Raw genomic sequence first — 24,393 nt, 5'->3', positions numbered from 1 at the left:
TCAATCTACAGAGGACTTTACTTAAAGGGGAGTCGGGACCTGCAAAATGCACTTTTTGATGTCTTTTATACATAAATATGTGTCCCCGGTGTGTCAGGGAACTCACGCAGCGTCAGAAAATAAAACCCTCTCTCTTTTCCTCCGTACCCAAATCTCTAAAAACGGGGGTACAAAAGAGCTGATCCAGATTTGCGTTTTTTTTTTAAAGCTTTCTACCCCAAATCAGCACTTTTAAAACAGGAAATGAAATAGAGGGATATGAGGCATGGGTGATCTGTTTGGTATTTTGAGCAAAACAATTCATAGACATGTTTTTTATATATTTTTATATATCTGAGACCTATGCTATTGCCTAAAAATAGCATGATAGGTGCACTTTAAATTTATCACAGGCTGAGTTGTACTTAACTTTATTAATAATATAATAATCATTTGGAAACATCACTTTTGTCAAATAAAGACACACAACAGAGATGTACAGTGAAAACCTTTATTAAGTGTTCATAATTCATATATTCTTAAAGGAATCTCTTTACTGGTTCTAGATTAACCTCCTCCATATTTGCTAATTGTTTGGTATCTATAGAATATTTATTTACACAGAAAAATATCCACAGGTGACGCTGGGACAGCCTTACTTATCCATAACCACCACTTTTCACTCCTCAGGCAAACCAGTCACTATACATTATACTCCAACTCCATCATGTTACCCTGTATGTCCCAACAAAACAAAGCGAGTAAAAGGGGAGTTAAAGAGAGAAAAACGGAAAGAGGGAGCTGGAGACAATGACAGAGACACACACATTTAGCTACACAACAGAACAATTGTGTGTGTGAGGCTGGCATATTGGTTCTTTAGGCCAACTATAATAGCACATTCACACCAACACTCACATGTGCATGCACTCACTCACACTCACTCACACACAAACAGACCTTCCATACACACACACATACAGAAGCACACTCACACAGCGGCTATGAGTCCTGCAGCACACAGTCCTTATAGCCCCATCACAGTGTAGATACCAGAGACTATAAAATATCAGATTTCTTCTCAAACTGAAGCGCTGTGCAAATTTAGCTAGCAGGGCATTGAATGGATTTAGTTAAAATTCCTAGAACATCTTTAATATTCACTGTACATACTTTTAAATACAAGTTTTTTTCTCTTTTAGATGATAATATTCTTGTACAAAATATCTTAAATATTTTTTTTCTTCCATTAAATGAAGTAGAACAATGGGGTGTATGAGCAAAAAAGAAACTTCAATCTTTCATTGTCAAACTTTACATATGAAACACAATAGATTTACATCAACTCGATAATATCTGAAAATGAGCAGTTTCTTTTTTTTCTCACAAATAAAACATGACACACATTCTGACGGTGGTACACACGGCTAAGTGTTAAAATAGTTTAATACTTGTAATTACAGAGTTTTTCAATGTTTTTCTTCAAATGTACTGTATGTGCGTTGAGCTGTGTTTGTGCATATGAGTGTGGTGGCTTGTGTTTGTTTGTGTGTCTGTGTGTGTCTGTGCTCGTACTGCAGGTGTACAATGTCAACCCTGTGCCTTCTCAGGTAGGTAATGGGAAGTCTGTATACTTCTCGGTAGAATAACAGTCTCTGCCCCTGCCATGGTCTATGCAATGTTGTGCAAGGGTGAGGTCTGTAGACACATTGGGGTAGAAGTGCATCGGGCTCCATCTAAGTGCTGGGGACGATTCGGGGACGGCAAGCAAAATGGATGGACTTTGAGGGTAGGGTACACTGGGTATTTGGCAGGTTGATGTGAAAGGCAGGCTGGCTGGTTCCACAGAATTCCTCTCCTCCACAGAACTGGATGGCCTCTCTCCGCTAAGCTGATGTTGAGGGTTGACGGGTACTTCATGAAAACAGACACATGGAAATTCAGGGACCTGAGGGAAAGAGAAATATTTTATTTTTTGCAAAAATGCATTTATTTCCGTGAGTGCTTTGTTCTTTACTTGAGTTTTTCTTTTTCATACTACTTTAAATGCCTGCTACATTTCATTGAAATGGGAACTATTGTTTTTTCTAAACTCAAGTCTTAAAATCTAATTATATTGGTCAAAAAGGCAATTTGCTTAGTACATTTTCCGGAAAATACTCTTTTAAAGGTGGGGTAGGTAGTTTTGGAGAAACCAGCTCGAGTGCGCTAGAATTTGAAAATACACAGCCGGAAAAAAATCGCCCACTTCCTTACAGAGCCCCTCCTCCAACACACACGCACACGCACATGACCAATGAGGGCACGAGATAAGTTTGTGCACAGATGGAAGGCTGACAGGCAGGTAGGCCATCCAGTTATTTTAGCCGGGCCGGCTCAGATGATTGGTCGTGCTTTTTACAGTACTACGGCTTCCACAAATGAATATTTTTATGGATTTTTTGTCAAAGCACTTCAGATATTCATTGCTATCGGGATGTTAAGAGCATTCCATGGAATATAACAAAAAGTGTATCTCGAGCCGGTTTCTCAAACTTACCTACCCCACCTTTAATTGAGCAGAAATATGTATGTAGCAAATGTAAGAATTATGTAATTAGTAGTTTTACTTGAGTAGACGATGTGATTATTCCTCTACCACTGATATAAATGTAGTTGTACTTTTATTTGAGTATTGAGTATATTTCAGAGTAAAATATTGCTATTTTTTTCCATTACATTTACTTGAAACTGACGATACACTGTGGTATTTTATTAAAGTATCTGAGTACTTGTTTTACTGTCTGTTGAAGGGGGCTACAGGAGTAAAAGAGTGATGAAGAGTGTCAATTATAAAATGAATTGACACTTTACTGGGAATGTGGACACATCTCATGGTAATCAAATATAAAAGAACATTGATGATGATGATGGCCGACATAAGGTCATTGACTGATAGATGGACATATCTAAAGATGATGATGATGTTCATTATGTTAGACTTTACTTACCTTAAGATTTTGGTTAGGCATTGCCTCCCTCTGCAAAAACATAAACACAGAGTAAAAGATAAAAGTGCTAACACGGTTCTCAAGGTCGGGCTATTATTAGACTCCCTTGTTCACATCCTTCCCGATGACTGGTTGGGTGTATTGCACAAAAACACCAGTAGATGGCACCAGGGATGAGCTGAAGTGTATTTAACTGTAGTAAAATATTCATAATAATAGATTTCCCAGAGCCCTAAACCAAGGAATGGTTAATCAATGAAGCAGAGAGGCTTTTGATTGACTAGTTAAGTTATCAATCTTAGCATTCGGAGTTTCACCTTTTAGATCTTCATCTTGTTTTATTCTCTCAAATTTGTCATTTGAATATATCTATATAAAATATAGATTGAATTTATCTCCTGTGAGATGTGATTGTATTACTATGTAGAGAATAGTACCAGCTGCATGCACAGATGATTTGACAATTTAACTAAAATGATGAAACATATTTGCTTCTCTCATAAGAAAGTGAAATTTCAAGCCCCTTTCAAGTATTGTCATATTTTCATTTTTTCTTCTTCATTCTTCTTCTTTCTCCACACTTTAGTTTGATGGTTTGCCCATGCCTGCATGGTTCTATTTCAATCTACATGGCATGGACAAACTAATCCCATTTCCCTCTGGGAGACATACCTGGATCCGGGCCTTTTCACAGTACCTCAGACCTGTGATGGTAATGCAGACATTGCATATTCATGGTCACACGCCTATAGGCCAGGCCATTTCCATGATTAAATCATGAAAATGGGTGGGATATTAAGATATTCCAGCTGTCTTTGGATCTTAGTAGCGAGCACATACAGTATGTGACTTGAAATATAGGTATAACATTTAAAATGAACCTTAAAGTATGTTAAAACCCCTTCACTAGCAGAACACCAGTAAAGCGGTTTGTTACCTTAGTTTGGATGCCGTCCGCTTGAATCCTCTCAGCCTTGACCAAATATACATTGTTTGACAGCAGATTGCCCTGTGAATCTCTGTGTAAATGCATTTAATATTACAATATTTCACTAAGAGATGTTAAATTAGCAAAAGAGCAAACAAATTGGAATGGTAAAAACATGTCAAATTAGGTGGGAGAAAAAAAGTTTTTCATTTAAAGGCTGCTTCAAAACTTTACTTCGAGTGGATAAATAAAATAGTGCAACATTCAGCTTAGCAAGGTTGAAAGTCACATGGTCTGTGTTTGATGAGAATACTATTCTTAAAGGTTTATAATTTACTTTAAGTGTATGCTTTTTGCCAGCCCACTATTGCAGAAATTACAAGAGTGCACTTTTAGGGCAAGTTGTCTTGTGGCCAGCCAAAAACAAACTTAATACACATAAGTGACTCTAAGATGTAAACCATTATGCAAGCTACAAAAATAATAATTGGAAAGTCACTGTAATCTGTTTCTAGATGCATGTTTTTCGTATGTGATAATTGTGTAGAGATATTTATTATTCAAAAAACGTTGGAAATGAAAACCTTTGTCTCCCCCCGCACCTTCAATGTCACTATTATAGACACCCTGGTACACACATGTAGCTGCTTTGCCTGATGCTGATTTTAATGACTGATTGAACCACAGCAATATTGTTTTAGAGTTTTTATATGTTTAACTGCTATGCCTGTCATCTTTGCTCTATGTGTTGGTGTTGTCTCCTGGGTTCGGTAGTGCCCGGAGTCTGTCTTTTTATTTATTTTCCTCCCAAACCCCATCCCCTCAGGAAGCCTTTGCCTCCTGTCAGGTCATCATTGTAAATAAGAATTTGTTCTTAATTGATTTTCCTGGATAAATAAAGGTTCTACTACTACTACATTATTTCGTTAAACTAATTTCAGGAATAGAAAAATAGATTTGGTGAGGAAGGTAGCCTTATGATTAAAGAAGCTGTCCTACACCATATATGAATCACTTTAGGTTCACATGATGGCAAGTAGCAGACTTGTTGAAGATATTAAATCCCAACATGTTCTGCACCTGGCTTTGAATTCCAGCACAGTGCACAGGCCAAGAGTACATTTCCAAAAAGAGATCAATAAAATATCACATATTGTCGGATTAGATAGTATATTCTCACCCTTGCTCTCAGCCAGCAGCTCTTCTGACATGAGTCCGTCCTGCCGGTTCCCGAGGACGAAGGCCAGGAAGGAGAGGATGAGAGCGTCCAGGATGCCCATGATGGCCAAGATGTAGGCCCAGCGCACTGAGCAGGCTCCCAGGCTGTATTTGTCCGTCTGCTCCCCGCACATCTTCCGCACCTCGTCACTGTCCCAACCATCAGGATAGATGATACAGCCCAGCACCAGACAGACACCTAGTGAGAGGAGGGAGTAGGAACAAAAGGTATCCACAGGAAAAAGATGAGTTTAGGAGGGGAGGGGAGTGCAATAAATGAGGTCAGAGATAATGACATTTTGTGGAGGAAATGAGAAAAAATGAAGAAGAAGAATGATCATTTCAACTGCTTTTAAAATCTCTACCCAAATGTTCTCCTCTCTGGAGGTTTCGCTGTGTTTTGTATTACACTTATCACATTGATTTCCATTGACTCCCTTAGGTAGAGATTAGTCACTAGACACAATGTAAAAACATCAGTAAACAACCACAGCCACACAATAACAGCAAGAGTATTTGAGTGTCGTCACTGTTCCGATTACATCAAATGTCCTGAAAAAGGCCTTGGATTTCATCACATTCACATAGTTTGCTTGTTTGGTTACACAACGTCATGCCTGCCTCTCTCCTTGGATTTGTATTAGATTTAACTGGCTGCTCCTCATTCTTAGTTTTTGCCCAAAGGCTAAAACCTCTTTCTTCTTTAGTTTGAAAGAAATTCTTCTCTGAGGTGATGCTGCGGCAGAGCAGTACACGAAAAAGAAAAAAAGAGAGCCCATGCAGTGGTGCCGCCTTTCTCTCTCCCTCTTTAGATTTTTAACTAAGCTCCTCATTCTCACTTTTTGCCCAAGGGGAAAAATCTCTCTCATCTTCAATTTGGATTAGGTTCTTCTTTGAGGTGATGTTGCAGCAGAACAGCAGAGGACCTGGAAAAAGCAGCTGACTGCACAATTATCCGGAGTGTATAGCACATTAATAATAAAACACACACTCCCTACTTCTGATCCACAACTCTTCCCTATAATCTTTCCCCCTGTACACTACATGTTTGTGTTCCAGGCTTTTGAACATTATGTTGTGACTTCAATGAGTTTGCTACACACCTAATCTGCATTTGAAGGACCTGCATGCTGCTTTCACTTATATGCCTTTAAACAGAAGTGTATGTTTATATAACGTATGGATCACTTTCCTTATGTATCTTCTCTCTACAACCAAAATAGAAATCAATATGCTCTTTACTCTCTTCTTATGTGCATACACAGGCTGCTCACACGTACACATTAAAACACTCACGCTGCAGTTTGTTACAGGCTGCAGTCTATAACAGTGCCCAAAGATATCAGTGGGTGTTGAGAGATGTTACAGTGAGAAATAGAGTGAAATAACAGAGCGCTATATGCTGCAGGATCCCTGCATACATAGCAGAGCATATCCACTCCTCTTCTACCTCCTCCCCCCCCATGGCTCTGTCATAACAAATTCATATTCACGCCGAGGTTCAGAGAGCAAGGACTCAGGTTTTTATTCAGGCTCAGATGGACGGATGGTGGAGTACTGCAGTGACCTATTTCAAACATTTCTATGCCATTTGGCAGGGGAAACATTAGTCTACATTGCAATGTGAGCAAACATGTGATAAAGCAAAATACATTTGATTTGGTGATGTTGGTGTTGTCAGGTTGTGATAAGGCTTCCCTAGAACCTTAGCCCACACGAGCAGTATGCACAGTTTAGCATCAGAGCCTCTCAAACGTCATCGAGAGTCTATTACATGATTCAGTGAGTCACTGAGGCATTGATGTACAGTGTCGCCGGTGACTGGGTCCACTTGTGTCCTATCGCTAACAAGTCTCCACTGACCGTTTATAAGAGTGTGTCTACCGAGAGCAGGTCCAGACGTGGCAAAGCGTTAAAAAAAATTGCGGCAGTGTTGTTGAACAAATCCAACTTGAGTTATGTTCTTCGGAAAGTGGCTCAAGTCAAAAGCAGAATGTCTTCAGTCCCAGCACATAACAGAGACAGACCTCACCAGTGTCTTCATGGTTGGTTCAGCCTTACAAGATTTTTGAACATATCTGCCTTTCTCTGTCCTTGATTGAACACCAAATGTCCTACAACCCAAAAAGTGTTTAAAGTCCACCGTCCATAGCTTGTAGCAATAACAAAAGTAGCTTGCTCGCTCAGAATTTTTTTTAGGAGGAGTCTGCACTGAATTGTTGGGTTTATTTTTATAGCAGTGAGGACCCTAACATGTTCAGACTGGGTTGGATGAAAAGTGATGAAATCAGATAAAACAATAGAAACTGTATTAGAAATATAACATGATAACAGAACTGACTTTGACCTTTGCACTTTTAAAGGGAGATGTCCATCTTTAGATGGCGCTGAAAGCTGAGTCATCATACAGCTGCCATGTTATCAGTCGAGCTGAAGGGGAAGCTGTCTTTCAGTGGGGGTTTGAGAAATGGTCAATCATGGATAGTGGTGCATAAATCATGTTTTCAACTTGGAACAATGAGATCCGCCCAACGGTGCTTCTACTAACTGCATGGATGCTTTGCATATTATGGGTGTTTATGTAACAGCTTAACAGATATTATGTAAGTCAATACATGTTTCTCCCTCCCTCATGATGCATTTACTACAAAGGTAAGTTTTTCTAGATCCTTCTGGGTGTCTCCTGTACGCCATCATGAATATTACATCAGGAGCAGATAGAGGAGGCGCTCTGGAGAAGGTGAGAGAGAAGGGTGCAGGAAAAATACAAATAAAATATATGTGATAAACGCTGAAAGCATCAAGGTGCAGATACTAAAAGAGAACAAAAAAAAGATGTCATAGTTCTGGATGCCATACAAAAAATCTACCCCAATCAACTTGTGGGGATGATCCCAACAGAGGGAGATGCTGCTCCTGCTTCCAGAAACAGCTTGTGGGTAGGGGAGGAGACCATTTCCCATCAAAACACTGTAACGGTAAGACTGGAGTCTTCTAATCCAAAGCCACACACACAATCTTGCATGCCCGCTCCAGCACCCATTCACGTAACGAGGAGATTAATTACATGACCTTTTTCACACTTAGGCAAGCATTACAAAAATAAAAATGATGTATTGCAATTTTGTTGGAAAAGCAGCATATGTACTTAAACTCATTTAAACATTTTAAAATACTTCATGCATGCATATACATTTACGGGTAATATCTTTTGATAATAGATCAGATATGATCTGGGGCATTACGTTCAATTAACAGTACTTCTATGATGTTTAGGAAAAGTAGACAACATGGATGCCAAATGCAGATCAATACTAATGTTTGTATACTTTGAGGAATGCCAAAATGGGGACTTGAATTTAAGTTTTGGGTAATAGAAACCCCATTATCTCATTATCTGTTGGCATCAGCTGGCGTCACCCCTTACTCTCCACTGGAGCAGAGCTTCATGCTGCAGTGATAAAAGGTAGCAGCAGAAATAGCAGCACACCTGACAGAATGCAGCTGTCGGGGTGGAGACGAGATATTAACTGACTACATTATCCTACTCTTTCCGCTTTGCCCTTCTCTCTGTCAAGCTGGAGAGCAGCAGACAAGCTCGGAGAGAGGAGAGACAGATCATTAGGGACGGGCGAGGCAGAGAGAGAGGAGAGGGGGTGAGAGACAGCCCCCATGTAGGGTGCCATGCTCCAGCCCTGTGTGGCCGCCAGCAAGTACCCAGCACCTCACGTCATAAGCACTGGCTACCATATGCTGGAGCCCCATGGCGGAGAAATTCTCAGCGTCTACTCCTTTTTGTGTTTTCCTCAAACTATCAGTATGTCTCTTTTTCTGTGAGGGGAGACCTGGACTGAGAAATGCGTGTTGGCTCATCACAGCTTATGTAAGAGATGATAGGTAGGGCAGATCAAGTGTGAACAGCTCGACAGGGGAGTGTGAGGGCAGACCAGCAGATGGTTCAGAGCCGTATGATGGCACTACATTTGTCAGAAGCACATGGGCTCTTTTTCCGTAAAGAGACAACTAAATCCCATCGATACTAAAATAATCCCATTGCCGCCTATAAAATAAAGTGTGGCATTTGCAAGAAGACACTAGAGACCCCATCTGACGACCACAACAGACCATTTTGTTTGTCATTTGCAGAAAAACGAAAAAAAACACAGTTACTGTATACTGCATAGGATTTCATCTGCCTCCATAGCATCTGGTTATTGTTTTCACTATAACTCTGTGAATGCAGTCACATGTCTGGGTGTGTTGTCAGTGTTTCAGTATGTCATTGATTTCACTGGGTGGCAGATCCAACACTTACACATCTGCAGTACATTTAAGCAGCCATGAAAAGGGATTCACATTTTTTAACTCCCACAGTCCTTTGTGGACCCCATTTTCTTCTCCATAACTGTGACATACTAAATTATGCATACACACATCCCAAACTGCAATCTCACACTGCATATGGATCCAGTTGTATCACACACACAAACACAGACAGTCATACTGGTAAACATGCCCCTCTTTGTGTAAATGATACACTGCAGCTGAACATCATTTGTCACTTCTCATAGTGACACATCTTGGCGCTGGTGAGTGTGTGAACTGTCAGCCTCTCTGGCGCATGAGCCCGAGGCAGTGGCATTTAAGGTAAAAGTCAGCTCAAAAAACAAATCAGCACAGACGCTCAGGGAACAGCTTTGAGTGTTTATCCCAGTAGGGTGTCTTTATGAATATGCATAAGTAAGTTTGCTTTAATGTTTCACACCCACAGGTGAAATGGTGACCTGAATGAGGCGCACTCTTACTAGTTTAGTTCAAAGGGTTCTTTGTGCACTGCAGTCTTTTATGTATCTGTAATGAGATAGTCGCATCCAAAAAGAACAAAATAGCAGCTTGTGATTGTTATTCGTTGGGTATAGTGTGATCCATAACCCCTAAAGACATGATTTATCTGCGTTGCTTTTACCAGCATTGTGACTGCTCAGGCCTGGTGTGACTGTGTTTGGATGAGTCAGATTGCTTAGACTAGCACTTAGTGGGATAGAAATGGGATCGTAAATTAGCCTAAAGATTCGAGGATCAATGGTTGGTCCTGCATGTTTTCAACGGTTTGACGTCAATGGTATGTTTTACATTCTGCTAAGTTTCCTCCAAGCACTTGAATGCACCAATAATAATGAATGTTAGAAGATATGTTATGCTCATTCCCGCCTTATAGTATTATTCAATGTTTTCGGGAAAGAGTAAATCAAGCTAATCCCACTCTTTTTCTTAGATGATACTAACTTTATGGGAAGGTTTTCTAAAACTGTTCACTATGACTAGGAAAAGGGCTGGCAATAGCATCAAGCATACTTGTAGTAAACAACTGAAATATACAAATTACCAAAAGAAAAAAGCTTTGTCATTTAAAAAGACACTATTAATAAGAATTGTAGTTTTGTCTGCAATTTGGATAATTTTGTCAGATGATAAATGACGTGTTGTGTTTTCTGGGATAAAATATGACGAGTGTGTCGGAATAGAAAAAGACATTGGTTCATAATTCAAGCCTGTGCATGTGTGTATTATGGGACTGTTCTGAGCCCATATGTGAAAGTCTGAATTGATCTCGCTCTGCAATCTTTATGTGTTTACCCTCAACATGCTTCACGCTCTATAGGCTCTGCAGTTATTTCTGGTATTCTTCTGTTTGCACTTGCAGGCTATGTATTATGTAGGCTTCCATAAGAGTGGTTTTTTTCTGGTCTGTGATTGGTCTTCCTCATATCATTCTCATAGCCAAATAAAGAAAATATGGTTCTTGCCACACTTCGGTGAGCTTTATGCAGTCAAATGATGAGGGTGCAGTATGAGACAGATTAATCTAATCTTTCCCATGACTACTCCCGACTCTAATGAAGTGTGGTCTGCATCAACCCCCTCTTCCTCAAGCTGGACCATCGTGACTGCTCTCTGGCTCTGAAAGATGAGATGGCCCAAGACTTTGACAATAACATGCCGTAATTGCATCAAGATAAATGAGGCAGTAAAGAGTTTTTAATCTATATAGTGGGACTAAATGGAGTGAGAAATGTGTCACCACTTAAGCCTATTTCTTGCCTGAGCTTTATGGGGTCAAAAGAGAGACAAAGAAAGAGGATTATAAATGTGGGTATATCACAGAAACAGTCTGTGTTACCTTGTAGGTGTTATAATACAGTCAGTTTTATGGCTTTAAGTGCTAAAATAATAATAGTAAAAAAAAGTGAGAGTTTCACACAAAATACACCAAAGATAAATATTCGTTTAGACAGCCGTCTGGACACAAGTTCTCCAAAAAAATGATTTTCCTGTGTCAGAATACAGTGGAAAGTAGAGCAAATTAAACTTTTTAAACAAACTCTTAACTGTCTCCCCAGGAAGATAAGAAACATGCTGGTTGAGATGAGCTGTCTGCAGTCCAACTCTATTTCTATCTCAGTTGCTGGCAAAACTTGATGGTTGCTGGAGGGGAGTAAGAAGCTTCTAGGCATCCTCTTAACCCACTCTGTCAAAAATATTTCGCAATTTTCTGCACAACAAGCACAAAATGCCAACAACCAACTTGTCAATTAAGTTAAAAAGATAAGAAGGAGCAATACATGAATCTTAATCTAATCATTTATGTCCTGTCCTAGAATATGTCTTGGAAAATGTTTCCACATGAACATATTACAGTGTTCCTGTTTGCTGTAGGAATCGACTTCTCCACAGGGAATACAACTCAAGAAGAACAAGAGCTTTAGATATATATGTAGCTAAAATGAACTGATAAAGACAATTCTCTTTGTAACACAAGAGGGTAAAATATTGTTCAAACTGATGATTTACTCAAGGGTACAAAATAATAAATAAAAGTTAAATGTAATGCCATTGAATAGTAGCCTAATCATTAGTCTAAACAGGAAGTGATGTTAGCATAAGTAGCATTAGCCTAATATAACCTCAAAAACAGTTTAAGGGGAACCAAAAATAACCAAAACTTGAAAGAAAATATTGCCTTCAAAGTCAGTAGTAATCACAAAGTTAAGAATAAATAGAGAATATCGTCTTTAGCTAACCTAGCTGGTGTTAGCAAGCTAACATTAGCTTTGTCAGTTAGCTTGATTGTCAACATTACAGCTAGTTGAAAGTTAGTATATGTATCTAATAAACACAAGAAATGCACTTTTCTTCTTTCCTCTCTTTTGCATTGTCTCCGTCATCTTTAAAAAACCTTTTTTGAATTAAATCCTGTGGTCTAATGGTGTATTTCCAGACAGTGTGTGTGCTCTGACTCTTAATGTTCACACAGAACATCCGGTGAGACGTCGTCTCTTGATAAAACATTGATTAAAGTTGGCCTCAGAAAGGAGAACAGGTGAAGCAGGACATGTATCGGAAGGACACAGTGTGCTTTGAAATTATCCAGTGTCTACACTTAAGTGCTCTTAGTTTGACACAAGAGTGAGACAGACATGTGCCTCTTTAATGAATGTAGCACTTCAGGTTAAAGCAAAGGTGTTGATGCGGAGGAGGAGTATTGAGGGAAGAGTACAGCTTAAACCGCAGTAGGCCGGGGTGGAGGGCTTATGTAACAGGTCCAGATGCAGCCTGTACCTAGAGGATAAAGATTGGCAAGGGCAATGGGGATCAAAAGAGACCTTTTGAATTCTCTATGAAAATACTGACTTGGGCCACGGTTCAGCGGTGACGCAACAAACAGCCTCTGCTTCAGCAGGACTCTCTCAGTACACAGTTTACTCACAATTCACTGAGCAACAACCAATGATTATTGAATTACCTTTTACAGCTAATGGCCACAAAAATAAAATTCCATTCAAAATGCACAATTCCATTAATACTCCCTCCAGCCACTACTTTCCAACATAAGAGTGCTAGCTTTACTTAAGCACAAACTACTAGCCGACATAAAGTAATCTATTGTTGTTTTATATGTCTTGCATATTCCGTTGTCTAGAATGATTATTAGTTTAATTAGTAAGGGTTAAGGATTATTAAGCCCCTGTCAATTACATATTATCATATTAATTGATCATTATTATTCATGTAATAATTATGAATGTTAATGTGGTAGTGGGATAAGATGGTTCAATTGATAACAGCATGTGGTGTTTTATAAAATGATCTTATCTTATGTAAAATCTTAATTTGATGAATTTCTTGTAACAATAGCTGCATTAAATAAATGCAGAGATATTCAAAATGCATTTCCCTCTGAAATGCATAAAGTAAAATCAATCATCAACTACTTCATTATTCTACAAACGCCATAAACAAATATATGCATTACTGGCATTACAATACGGAACGTTTTATTTTCATGGGTCACAGTGACCTTGCACCCCCCCCTCCCTCCCCATGTGGAATACATCAGCCTCCTCCTCACCCTGAGCTCCACTCTGAGATCACAGGGATTAGTTCAAATCTATAGTCCGCAACCTGCAGGGCTACAGGGACAGGAAACACAGGGGGGTCATGCTGATGCCTCGGCTGGCCTTTACAGTTTGTATTCCACAGCGCTACACACAGACTTACAAAGTGCAGGCTAATTAATCAGCATGGATTTGTTTGGTTTGATGTCCAAAAACAGGATCTCAGGGTGCTTAAATAAAAAAAAACGGTTCTGGCTACACAAATAAGCATAACATCAGCAAAAGTGCCAAACAGCAGCATATAGGCCTCCCTGTGAATCTCTAACTGTGCTAAAGAGACTTAGCCATGGTATGTAATTACTGGAAGGAAACACATGTACAGTACATGCATATCAATGAGTGTGTGTTGAATATGTATGAAGGTGTGTATCCATCATCCATACTCTCCTCCTGCTGTCCACCAGCAGCAGGGCTGTGAGCTGCATGGATGATGTTTCCCCAAAGCCTCACACCGGCTATAATTAGATGGTTCCACTAGCTGTGTGTGTTTCTAATTACTAATATTCTTGAAGGCTGTTAATGCATAGTTAATTTGAAACAGATTTCCTGTGAACTAAAGATGTGAGGACATTTGGCAAGAAAGCAAGATGAATAGTTCTTCATTGTCAGTGCCAAGAGAGGTTAAAAGACATAAACATGTAGACATAAAAGAGAGCAAAGGAGTCACAGAGATCAGTTAGTACTCTATAGATCATTCCTGTATCACCCTTGGATGTCAAGCAGCTTTCTGTGAACGTGTGTTGATTAGTGCACCTGGCAGAGTTTCACATCCAGTTGAATTGATTGAACAAAATGTTGTGGGTCAGCACATTCAGTTTCAGCTAAAAAAGAAAACGTGAGAATACCGATCGGCTCTAAAGTCATACAGAAGAATTTGTCATCACTTCTCTACCAGCTGTCTGCCACAGTCATGTAAAACTAGAGGAGCACCATGAAACCTATTTAACTTATATAACTCTTATGTTGTTTTCTTATGTTGACATTCTTATGTTTTTGTTATTTGGCATCACTGGCCTGCTGGGTATCTGACTTGATGTGTTGCAGAGAGACATAACCCCTCACTCTAAGTCTGTGTCTAGCTGCAGCATCACAAGTGACTGGAAACATTAGACTGTTTCTAACATGATGATGCCCACCGGCAGCCCCCAAACTGTCAGACTGCTGCAAAATAACAAAAAAGGTCACAGGTAAGATTAACCTCCTGTCGTTGTCTGCAGCTTGGACTTTCCAGTTAAACATTTATGAATGTTTTCGGAGACTGCATTTCCATACACATTCAGAATACACTGATTGTAGAGAGGGGAGGTGCACTTATGAAGTTACTTTGACAGGCCACATGTAAATGATTAATCAGATGTGGTGTGTTATCTGGAATTGGTACATGTAGGCCCTTCAAATGGTAAAATCTCTACATTATTTAAAAAATATAATGAAAATAATATTTCAGTTTGAGAGTGTCACTGGTTTATTGCTCACATTGTCTGTCCACTTAACATTAGTCCCGTCACACTGCTTTCCAAAGTTATGAATATCATCAATGTTTATCCAGCAGCTTTAAATAATGTTAATGGAGATGGGTTGGCATTTTGTAACAACTTTCCTTGACTGCATTAAAATGATCCATCAAAGTACTTCACAATGTCAAACCAAATTGAGTGGAACTATAATGAATGCAAATAATTTAGCGGCATTTATGGAGCGGTTCAAGTGAAATCTTTGGGGTAAACACAGTTGAGTTACTGCTTTGAATCATTGCTTTGCTTAAGTAAGTGAGCTCAATGCAGTGCGGATGCTGAAGGTCATTTAAGTAGGAATGATGAAAGAAAGCTGCAGAAGTTAGTGGAAGATGAAAAAGCTCTTGCGTGCTGAAATTAATACATATCTTTTTTGAACAAGCATTTTATTGTTTACTTCTTAAGGATATAAGCAATTATGAACAAAGCTCAACAGCATCACATTAAAGTCAGCTCTGCTGTGCATCTTAGAAATGTGTTTTATGTATATGCACATTTTTGCTTTAAAATATTGTTGTTTGGCAACTTGAGGAAGTTCTAATTCACCAAAGGTGCATATGGACAAAGAAGTTAATCAAGCTCTGGGCCTGATGGTCGTCTTTTAGCATGCAGACAAATTATGTACATCTATTGTGTTTCACAAATGTTATAGTATGAGATATACACATACAAACACAGGAAGCAAAGCAGAAGTAGCAGACCCCGCCTTTGCCTCAGTCGAGCCCTCCTCTGCTTTTTAAGTCCTGATGGGTATCCAGACGAGTGCTCTTTTGCAGCATTAGCTGTGAGAGCGGGGCACACAGGGGCTGCCGCAGTGGAGAGTGCAGCTCTGTGACGCTGCTCTCCTGCCGCGCTCCAACACTTTCCACCTCTCCATTCAACTAGGCTTTAATGCTCCTTTCAGAACAAGCCTCTCAATAGAGCTAATGGACTATGGGAGTGAGAGCCTGGTGCTGAAAAACACACATAATGCTACATGGAGGGAAGGAATGAGGTGACCCAGTATGTGCTCTCTGGTATCTGATTTGTTTTTTTGTCTTCCAACCTCATACTACTCTCCTTGGCTATCTCTCACTTCTCTTTTCTCTGTATTGTCATCTCTGTGTAGACCTTTATCTTCCTGCTGTCTTTCTCACCGCTTTCAGGTAATAGAAGATTGTGTTGTATAGATTCAACTTGTTTGATCTTTATCCATCTTCAGCCGGAGAAGGTTTTAAACTTCAGACTTTATTTGCTGTGGCAGCATACTGGTACAAACACTAATATGCATGTACAATATTATATTTCATAATATACATACAATGGAAAGGATACATTGTGCAATCTTCTCTCTTTAACTTAAAAAAGACAGACATCCTTTCTTACATCCTACATCTTAGAAGTATGTTAAATATTATATTAATTATTTGATTGAAAAAATATTTTTATTTTGAAATTATTATTTTTTTAGGTCAGAGTGCGTTTATTGGAAACTCACAGATGAGAGGTGGAGATAGAGGGGATGATTTGTAGCATCTGGGCCACCAGCTCTTACTATTGAGCTATCCAGTGAGTCACAGTCTGCTCCCTCACTCACCTATTTTCAGCATTAGCATTCCTTAGTCACCTGGTAGTCACACCCTGTTTCTCTCTCACACTCTGTTACACCCATCAGCTCCATTAGTATATAGGCCCACTTCACTCTCACCTCAGTGCCAGATCGTACTTCGCAGCATGCCAGTCTTCCCCGCATTACCTTCCAGATTGCTCTCACGGTTTCGACCTTGTCTGCCCCTGACCAGCCTGCCTCGCCTGTTTCCTGACCCTGCCTTTCCCTGGATTATTCTGCCTTGTCTGCTCCCTGACCCTGCCTGTACCTGCGTCTCCCGTCTTGCTTACTCCTGGAACCCTCGCCTGTCCCCGACCAGCCCTTTGCCTACTGTCTGTCGGTTTGTCCCCGACCAGCCCTTTGCCTATAATAAAGCTGCAGGTTACCGACTATCCCTGGTTTCCCGTGTGTTGCGTTTTGGTTCTCAGCTCGTTTGTGACACAGTGGCCCTTTTTGGACAATTTTGATTATTGTTTAAGTCATGTTTAGCAAAATTGCCCAATATTATCTAGCCATATTTTTCAACCATGCAAATGCACAGGCTAGTGCGCATTCTGAAAAAGCCACTATTAAATATGTAATAAATAAACTACAAAGCATTGGATGTTTCTGAATGCAATTTTGTTTTGCTTATGAATTCTGAAGCAAACCTTTTATATCAGGAAAAAAATAAAACATCTACACAACCAAGACCCAGAGTGATGCAAGAGACCAAAATAGAAAGAAAAAAACCACATCCGGCCTATACGTAAATTCGGTCTTTTTAAATCAGTCTGTTTCTTTCCAAATAGGCCACCGTCAGTCTGACTCTGTACATTTGTTGACTTTACAAAGCTTCCACTTTGCCCATTCACAAGTATGACTCATATGTGTTTGAAAGGAAACAGACTCTAGAAAAAGGATAGCAACCGTACAGTACATAGACGGAGGAAAAAGCGCTGTCTTAATTAGGATTGACCTCATAGTGTTCTTAGTTAATTGGCATACTGAAAAAAACTGCAATTACAGGACAGAAAATATGAGTGAGGTCACAATGAGCAGGTGTTACAAGTCGAGTTGCACAGGAGGGTACTTGGTGTGGCGGTAACAGAAAGAGATACAGTGAAGGAGCATGTGCATCTTACTGTGCTCGGCTCTGCAGAAAATAAAACATGCTTACATCTGCAAGCCATGGACTTGAGCAGATGCAAAGACAGAAATAGCTTTTGTGAGGTAAAAGAAGGATACAAGTCCATCTAGGGCAGGATGGACGAAGGAGCATTTCTGCCCTCATCTTTGGCTGTGGTAGACATTTTGAGAGTTTCAACGCGTCCTGGCTCATCAAATATTCAGTCTTTTTTAACATTCCTGGAGATGGTTGGAGAGTGTGTGCCTGCTCTCGCTGCCTGATTCACTAGAGAGGAGCTCTATGCTGCAGCGTACATTTGTTCTGTGTTTCTGAGTGTTTATACACAACATTCTGACCTCAGCCCGAGGGGATTTGTGAAAGCAGCTGCTGAGAGTGTCTTGCAATATATCACTTAAATTACGTATGGCCAGCACACACAGTATGACCTTGAATTTGAGTTACTATGTCTGAATAGGCATTTTACTAAATGAGGAATGGTTCCGCTTTATGATGTTTTTCATACGGTATAATTCTGTAAGACAAGGGAAGAACTAACAAATGGAGCATGAATGAGAAAACAAATTAGGGATTTATTGGTGTGGAAGGAGATTTGGCATACCATATGCCCAATAAGGTTGAAGGAAGTGAATAGTGGATAAAGGAAAAGGGAGCAGCGAAGAGTTATTCTCTTTCGCTTGCACACACATTTTGGCCATTAATAATATCATCATATTGATCATTTGTACTTCCGATTCAAAACATTAGCTGACAGTAGGGGCCTTGTACAGATGCCAGTGGGCCACCTGTCTTCACAGGGTTTGTAATTGAAGGCAGCGTGATTTAACCTTCAGCTATGCGTAATGAAGTTTGACAGCAGCTTCCTCATTAGGCATCCCTGTGCCAGCTTGCCGTGGTCAGGGTCTCTTCTCTTGGCTTTCTCTTTCATCTCTTAGCTACAGAAGCACACAGCCCGACGGTCTCCTCATTAAAGAGGCTTATTGCATTAATTCAGCCCAACATAGCACACGGAGCTGGAGCTGTTCCAAAAAATCCCCCCTCATTTGTGTTTGTTGCGAACAGAAAATCGGCAGCTTTGAACTTCTGTGTTCAGCTGAGCAGGCTGATGTTCTGTAACGTTTGGTCTCCTTTCAGATGATGGAGGCCTCCACACTGGATCACATTAGCCCACAGTGACAGTGACAGCATACTGCCAGCAGCTGAACCAATAACCTCAACCACATCAAAACACTCAACACCCCTTACTTTACCACACACACACACACACACACACACACACACACACACACACACACACACACACACACACACACACACACACACACACACACACACACACACACGCACACACCTGATGGCTGAGGATAGACTCTGAGTCTTACAAAGAACTGTTGATTGCAATTAGTTGCATAGTAGCCTTACCTCTTTGTTTAATTGCTAATGTAATTTGCAAATTCATCATCTGTTACAGTCTGTTTTAATCAGTTTTTTAATATAGCAATAGGACTACATTCTCCATTCACACTAAGCAGTATCCTTTTTAGCAATAGAAAAAATAATTTCACTGATTAGCTATCACAATTTAAATGACAGGATTTAAAACTAATAATGCACCCAGCAAGTTTCTTAATTTCATGTCAATCTTTCCATCACAGGACAGGGTATCTGCCAGTACAGTGATACCAATTCAGATAGGAAGCTATTTGAATAATAACATCGACATAAATACCCTGGTAATTTATATTTTGTTAATCAAATACCTGATTTGATTACATTGGATTGGCACAGCTTCTTAAAATCATGTTTTTAGTTGCTAATGGTGTGTTTATACCAGCATGGATTGTAAAATGTTACTTTTTTATTTAAATATGTTCAATACATTTTAATAAGTTGATAAACTCTTCATGTGACTACACCTGAATCTAATGTCATAATATCCCAAGAAACCCATTCAGCACCATGGACAGCACTGCCAGTTCAGCAGTATTACTGTAACTCCAGGAGAGATCCTTGATATTTTTTTATTCTGATCTTTACTTTGGCCCTGACAATTCAACTGATCAATACAATTCAAATCTTGTTCACGGGTAACATGACAAGGACCTAAAACAGACCTATCTACCTAATATCTTGTTGGTTATAGAGTGTTTAGTGGAGCACAGAAAATAACAGGATGTTGTCATATCTAAACACAATACCAAAACAATTTCCCAAATTGGGATCAATAAAGTACCATCTTATTTTATCTTACCTCCTTACATCTTGTGAACACAATAATCTCCCATTTCAAGTTCCTTTCCTGCACCCCAACCCCCACTGTAGTTACTGAAAGACCCTTACCTGATAATGCCTGCATCCAACCGCAGATCTTGTAGACGGTGGAGGTTCCGAGGAGGAAGAAGAGGCTGAAGCACGCGATGCAGGTGACTATAAGCATCATGGACATACCGATGAAGAAGGAAGCGGCCTTGAACGCGGTGGAGGGGATAGCAGCGAACTCGGTGAAGCTACCCTCGCAGACCACGTCTCTGGAGATACCGTCCCCGACGCAAAAGTGAAACAGGCCGAAGTAGCCGGCCTGCGGCGTATCCACGCCATCTCCAACCCAGTATGGCTGAGAGAAGATGATCACGTTAACAATGCCGAACAGGATGGTGAAGATGGCCCATAGGAGTCCGATGACACTGGAGTTGCGGACATAGTTGGTCTGGTACAGTTTCGCAGCTTCTGCAGACGGTAGCATTGATGCGGCAGATCCTGGTATCATTTTATGCAATCCCGAAAATTAAATGAAGGTTGCGAGCACGACGCGAGGATTTTAACATTAATCGCACGCCCCGTTTTACACAATCATACCCCAAAAAACAGCGAGAGCACGCGAAGAATATATGTCTGTGCAACACAGCAACATCTGTCAGATCAACTCATGACGTCTCATCCTAAAGCCAGGCGCTGAACGAGAGGGGAGCTAGAGCCTGGATATCACGGATAAATCGGATCAAATCAAAGACTACAGCAGCACAAACGGGCTCCTTTCCTCTTGCTCCGTCTATCCGCGAGAAGTGCACATCCCTGCCGCACTGTGCCGCTCACTGATGCCCTTGGAAAACCTAAAAAAAAACCTCCCGAGTGAAAGAGAAATGTATTATTCACGCCGAGCGCGGATTCACAATGCGAGATGCGCAAATAAAAATAGCACCAACCGTGTTCTATGATGCCTCTGAATGAGGTTTAATCCGATAACACATTAAATAGTACTCACAATTTAACGCAGCCAACCATTAAAACCATTCACAAAATACCAAGGCCCCCTTCACGATCGTTAAACGGGATTTATTCTCCGGTTTATGACAGCATCACCGGGCTGACAGGGATGCTGGGAGCCGGGGAGGGAGGGGCGCTGACGGAACAGACGCAGAGCCGTGATGTACGTGTCTGTTCCGGGTAACACACCTCCTGGGTACCGCAGCATCAACAGCCACAGAACTGACGAAATATGTCACAAATGCAGAAGAATAGGGGATAGAATAATGTCGAATCGAAACAAGTGGTGTTTTATTTTTCACTCGGGTTAATGTGTGGCGAGTCGTCCCTGCAGTGATACCTGCCGTGTGGAGGCGAGGCTTCATGGAGGAGGTTATGTAACACATGAAGCTGCACATGGTGGCCTGAATAAGCACATGCTGAATACAAAGCATATAGGCAATGAGCAGTGGATTTTTAAGCAAATCAAAGCATAGTGTGCTGTCTTTACCACAGTTTATATAACAAATACTATTAGTTATTTATACTCCCCTTTTCTACCAATTGAAACAGGAAAGGCAACTAGATACTCATCTCACATCTAATTGTCATGCAGCAGGACAAGAAAAGCAGAGACTGGGCACACAGAAATATTACCTCTCATATGAGGAGCAATAAAGGTTAATCTTGTATCTCACTTATAGCACATTACAACCAAAGTCTATGTCCCCTCAAAGCACACCATCAAAGCAATGTGTGAAGCCAGTGGTTGTGTAACTGAACAACAGATTTTTTACCTTTTGCTTAAATTGGTCTTAGACATTTTCAACTTCAAATGATGACTTTAATGAGCTATCATTGGTTAAATGCATTAAATCACTGCAGGATAATCATAATTACTTCCAGCCTCTATTCAAGTCATTCCATCTTACTTTTGTGTCAAATACTTTATTTTCTTTTATGTTGCCCTCTTGACGACCCTGCATAATGCCAGTTGCTCATGGATTAGTGTCCCAAATAATTACTGATAAAGTTTAGCATTGATTTTTAAAAGCACAGATGGATTGAAGTCCATGCATCAGGGTAATAAAATACATTAGACTCATTATATCAGAGATCTCACTGCACTGAAATATCATTGTGCATCTTTGCGTTAATTGTCAACACATGTAGTATTTAGAACATCCTTATGATGTGGCCAACATGGTTCAGCTTGTAGACTTCATGAGAATTGTCAGAGATTACTTTATTTAGATCATTCAAAAAGAAAGAAATATGAGGCGAGGGCCAGACAGGAAACAAAAAATTAAGATATTCTCAAAATCCTGCTGACAAACAACTGAATAGGTAGGAATCCGGGAACTGAGAGTGTAACACAAGGGCGGGTTGACTGCGCAAATACTTTTTTTCTTACAGAAGGTAAAGAAAAAGGAAAGGGAAATGTCAACACGTTTCAGCCAGAAAGAAAAACAGAAAAAGGCCGGCATAATGAATCCGCCTGAGGCAAATATACCTGAGGAGGGAGGGGAAGTCCTCTCTGAAATATTAAAAGAAATCAGAGAATTCCGCATGGAAACTGCTGGGAATTTTGGAGTATTGAAGGAGGAAATAAACGACTTGAGAGAAGGCTTCGGAGAGCTGAAAATAAGAGCGGGTGCAGCAGAATTAAGAATCGCAGAAAATGAAGACCGTGAAATCGGTATGACAAAAGTACTCCTTCACAGTTTACGCATACAAAAGCAACTGGAAAATAAATGTGAGGAACTTGAAGGCCGGGAACGACAGAACAACCTGAGGATTTATTCAGTGCCCGAAAAATGTGAGGGAAATAGCATGATGGACTTTGTGGAAAACTTAATACACGAGAAACTGGATGTGAGCGGTGAAATTCCCAACGGGGCATCTCACTGGGCACAGCCACCGTCCCCGATCAATAATAGTCCGCTTCCAAAACTACAACGTGAGGCAAAGGGTGCTACAAGCCGCCTGGGCAAAGAAGGACATCAGGGTGAAAGATTGCAGGATTTTCTTTGATGAGGACTTCACCACCCAAGTGTTCAAGGAGCGCGCAAAATACAGACAAGTAAGGAAGCAGCTCCAGGAAAGAAACATCAAATCCCGCATTCTGTTCCCTGCTAAACTGAAATTATTCGAGAAAAATGGAAAAGTCAGGGTGTTTAACAACTCACAAGATGCGGCACAGGGTCTACTGGAGTATGGTGTCAACATGGAGAGTCCAGCAGGAGAACCGGACTTGGAGTCTACTCTTCAGGCTTCAGGATGGCAGACACACCGCTCCAGGAACCGGAGAACCCCAGGATGTGAGCTGATGTCGGACGTAAAGACATTAATTGACTCGCTTGATCGGCATGAAAGAGCAAAGGAATGAACAGGTATGTGTGGAGGGAGTTAACTCCTTGCAGACGTACATGGAAAACAATAACAACATAAATGACTGAGCCACTCGGAATCTTTTCCAGATTTGACAACACAGAGTATAACATGTACAATTTTGATTATGATGTCAATTCAGAGAATCATGTGTTTAATCATATAAGTGACTCGTGTAAATATTATACCGATGATCAATTTAATGACAATGTTGGACTTGAAAATACATTTTCTTTAATACATTTCAACTGCAGGAGTCTGTATGCAAACTTTAATAAGATCACTGAATACCTACTATACATTTAAAAGTAAATTCAAAGTAATTGCCATATCGGAGACTTGGTTAAATAAAGACGAAGTCACTGATTTCCAAATTGAGGGTTACGTGCTACACCATATCAACAGAACCAATAAGAGAGGAGGGGGTGTGGCTCTTTATGTGGACAGCGTCCTAAAATGCACACTGGTTGAAAATGTGCAATTGTGACTGATGATTTAATGGAATGCATAACTATAGAAATTGAAATGGAAAGGAAGAGAAATGTTGTTGTGACTGGTGCATATAGAGCACCAGGATCAAATGTAGAGCTTTTTAAAGATAGTTTAGGAGTATTAATGGATGGCCTAAATGAAAATAAAACATGTATTACTTGTGGGGATTTTAACATCGACCTTCTAAATGAATCTAAACACAAAACAACTTCTGATTTCCTGGATGCATTGTACAGCAGGGGGCTTTATCCCCTAATCACTAAGCCCAGTAGAATAACATCAACTTGTGCAACATTGATCGACAATATCTTTACAAATGTCATGGAAAACAGTGCTAAGAGTGGGCTAATAATAAATGACATAAGCGACCATTTACCTGTATTTGTAGCATATGATTGGCAAATTAAAGAAAAAGAAGGAAGAGACTCGCAGTAAGTATTAATGTCATATTTCAAGATGATTACTTAG

At 40.2% G+C, this 24,393-nt stretch overlaps 1 protein-coding gene across 2 annotated transcripts; it reads right to left on the bottom strand.

The window, feature by feature from the left end:
* Window positions 1–476: 476 nt before the first annotated feature.
* Window positions 477–21,208, bottom strand: LOC104960979 (lipoma HMGIC fusion partner-like 3 protein). Of its 2 annotated transcripts, XM_010789176.1 has the most exons (4): window positions 20,140–21,208; window positions 5,078–5,314; window positions 2,970–2,999; window positions 1,805–1,927 (listed from the first exon to the last, which is right to left on the bottom strand). In XM_010789176.1, the coding sequence occupies exons 1-3, from the start codon at window positions 20,564–20,566 to the stop codon at window positions 2,983–2,985; spliced, it is 681 nt and encodes a 226-aa protein (XP_010787478.1). In that variant the 5' UTR covers window positions 20,567–21,208; the 3' UTR covers window positions 1,805–1,927; window positions 2,970–2,982. The 2 variants fall into 2 exon arrangements, with proteins under 2 accessions (XP_010787477.1, XP_010787478.1); XM_010789175.1 differs by lacking the exon at window positions 2,970–2,999 and having other exon boundaries at window positions 477–1,893; window positions 20,140–21,205.
* Window positions 21,209–24,393: the final 3,185 nt, after the last annotated feature.

This window comes from Notothenia coriiceps, unplaced genomic scaffold (genome assembly GCF_000735185.1).
Source record: "Notothenia coriiceps isolate Sejong01 unplaced genomic scaffold, NC01 NC01_scaffold00032594, whole genome shotgun sequence".
Taxonomy (NCBI): domain Eukaryota; kingdom Metazoa; phylum Chordata; class Actinopteri; order Perciformes; family Nototheniidae; genus Notothenia; species Notothenia coriiceps.
Note: the sequence above shows the minus strand (reverse complement) of the source record. Positions and strands in the feature narration are given on the sequence as shown.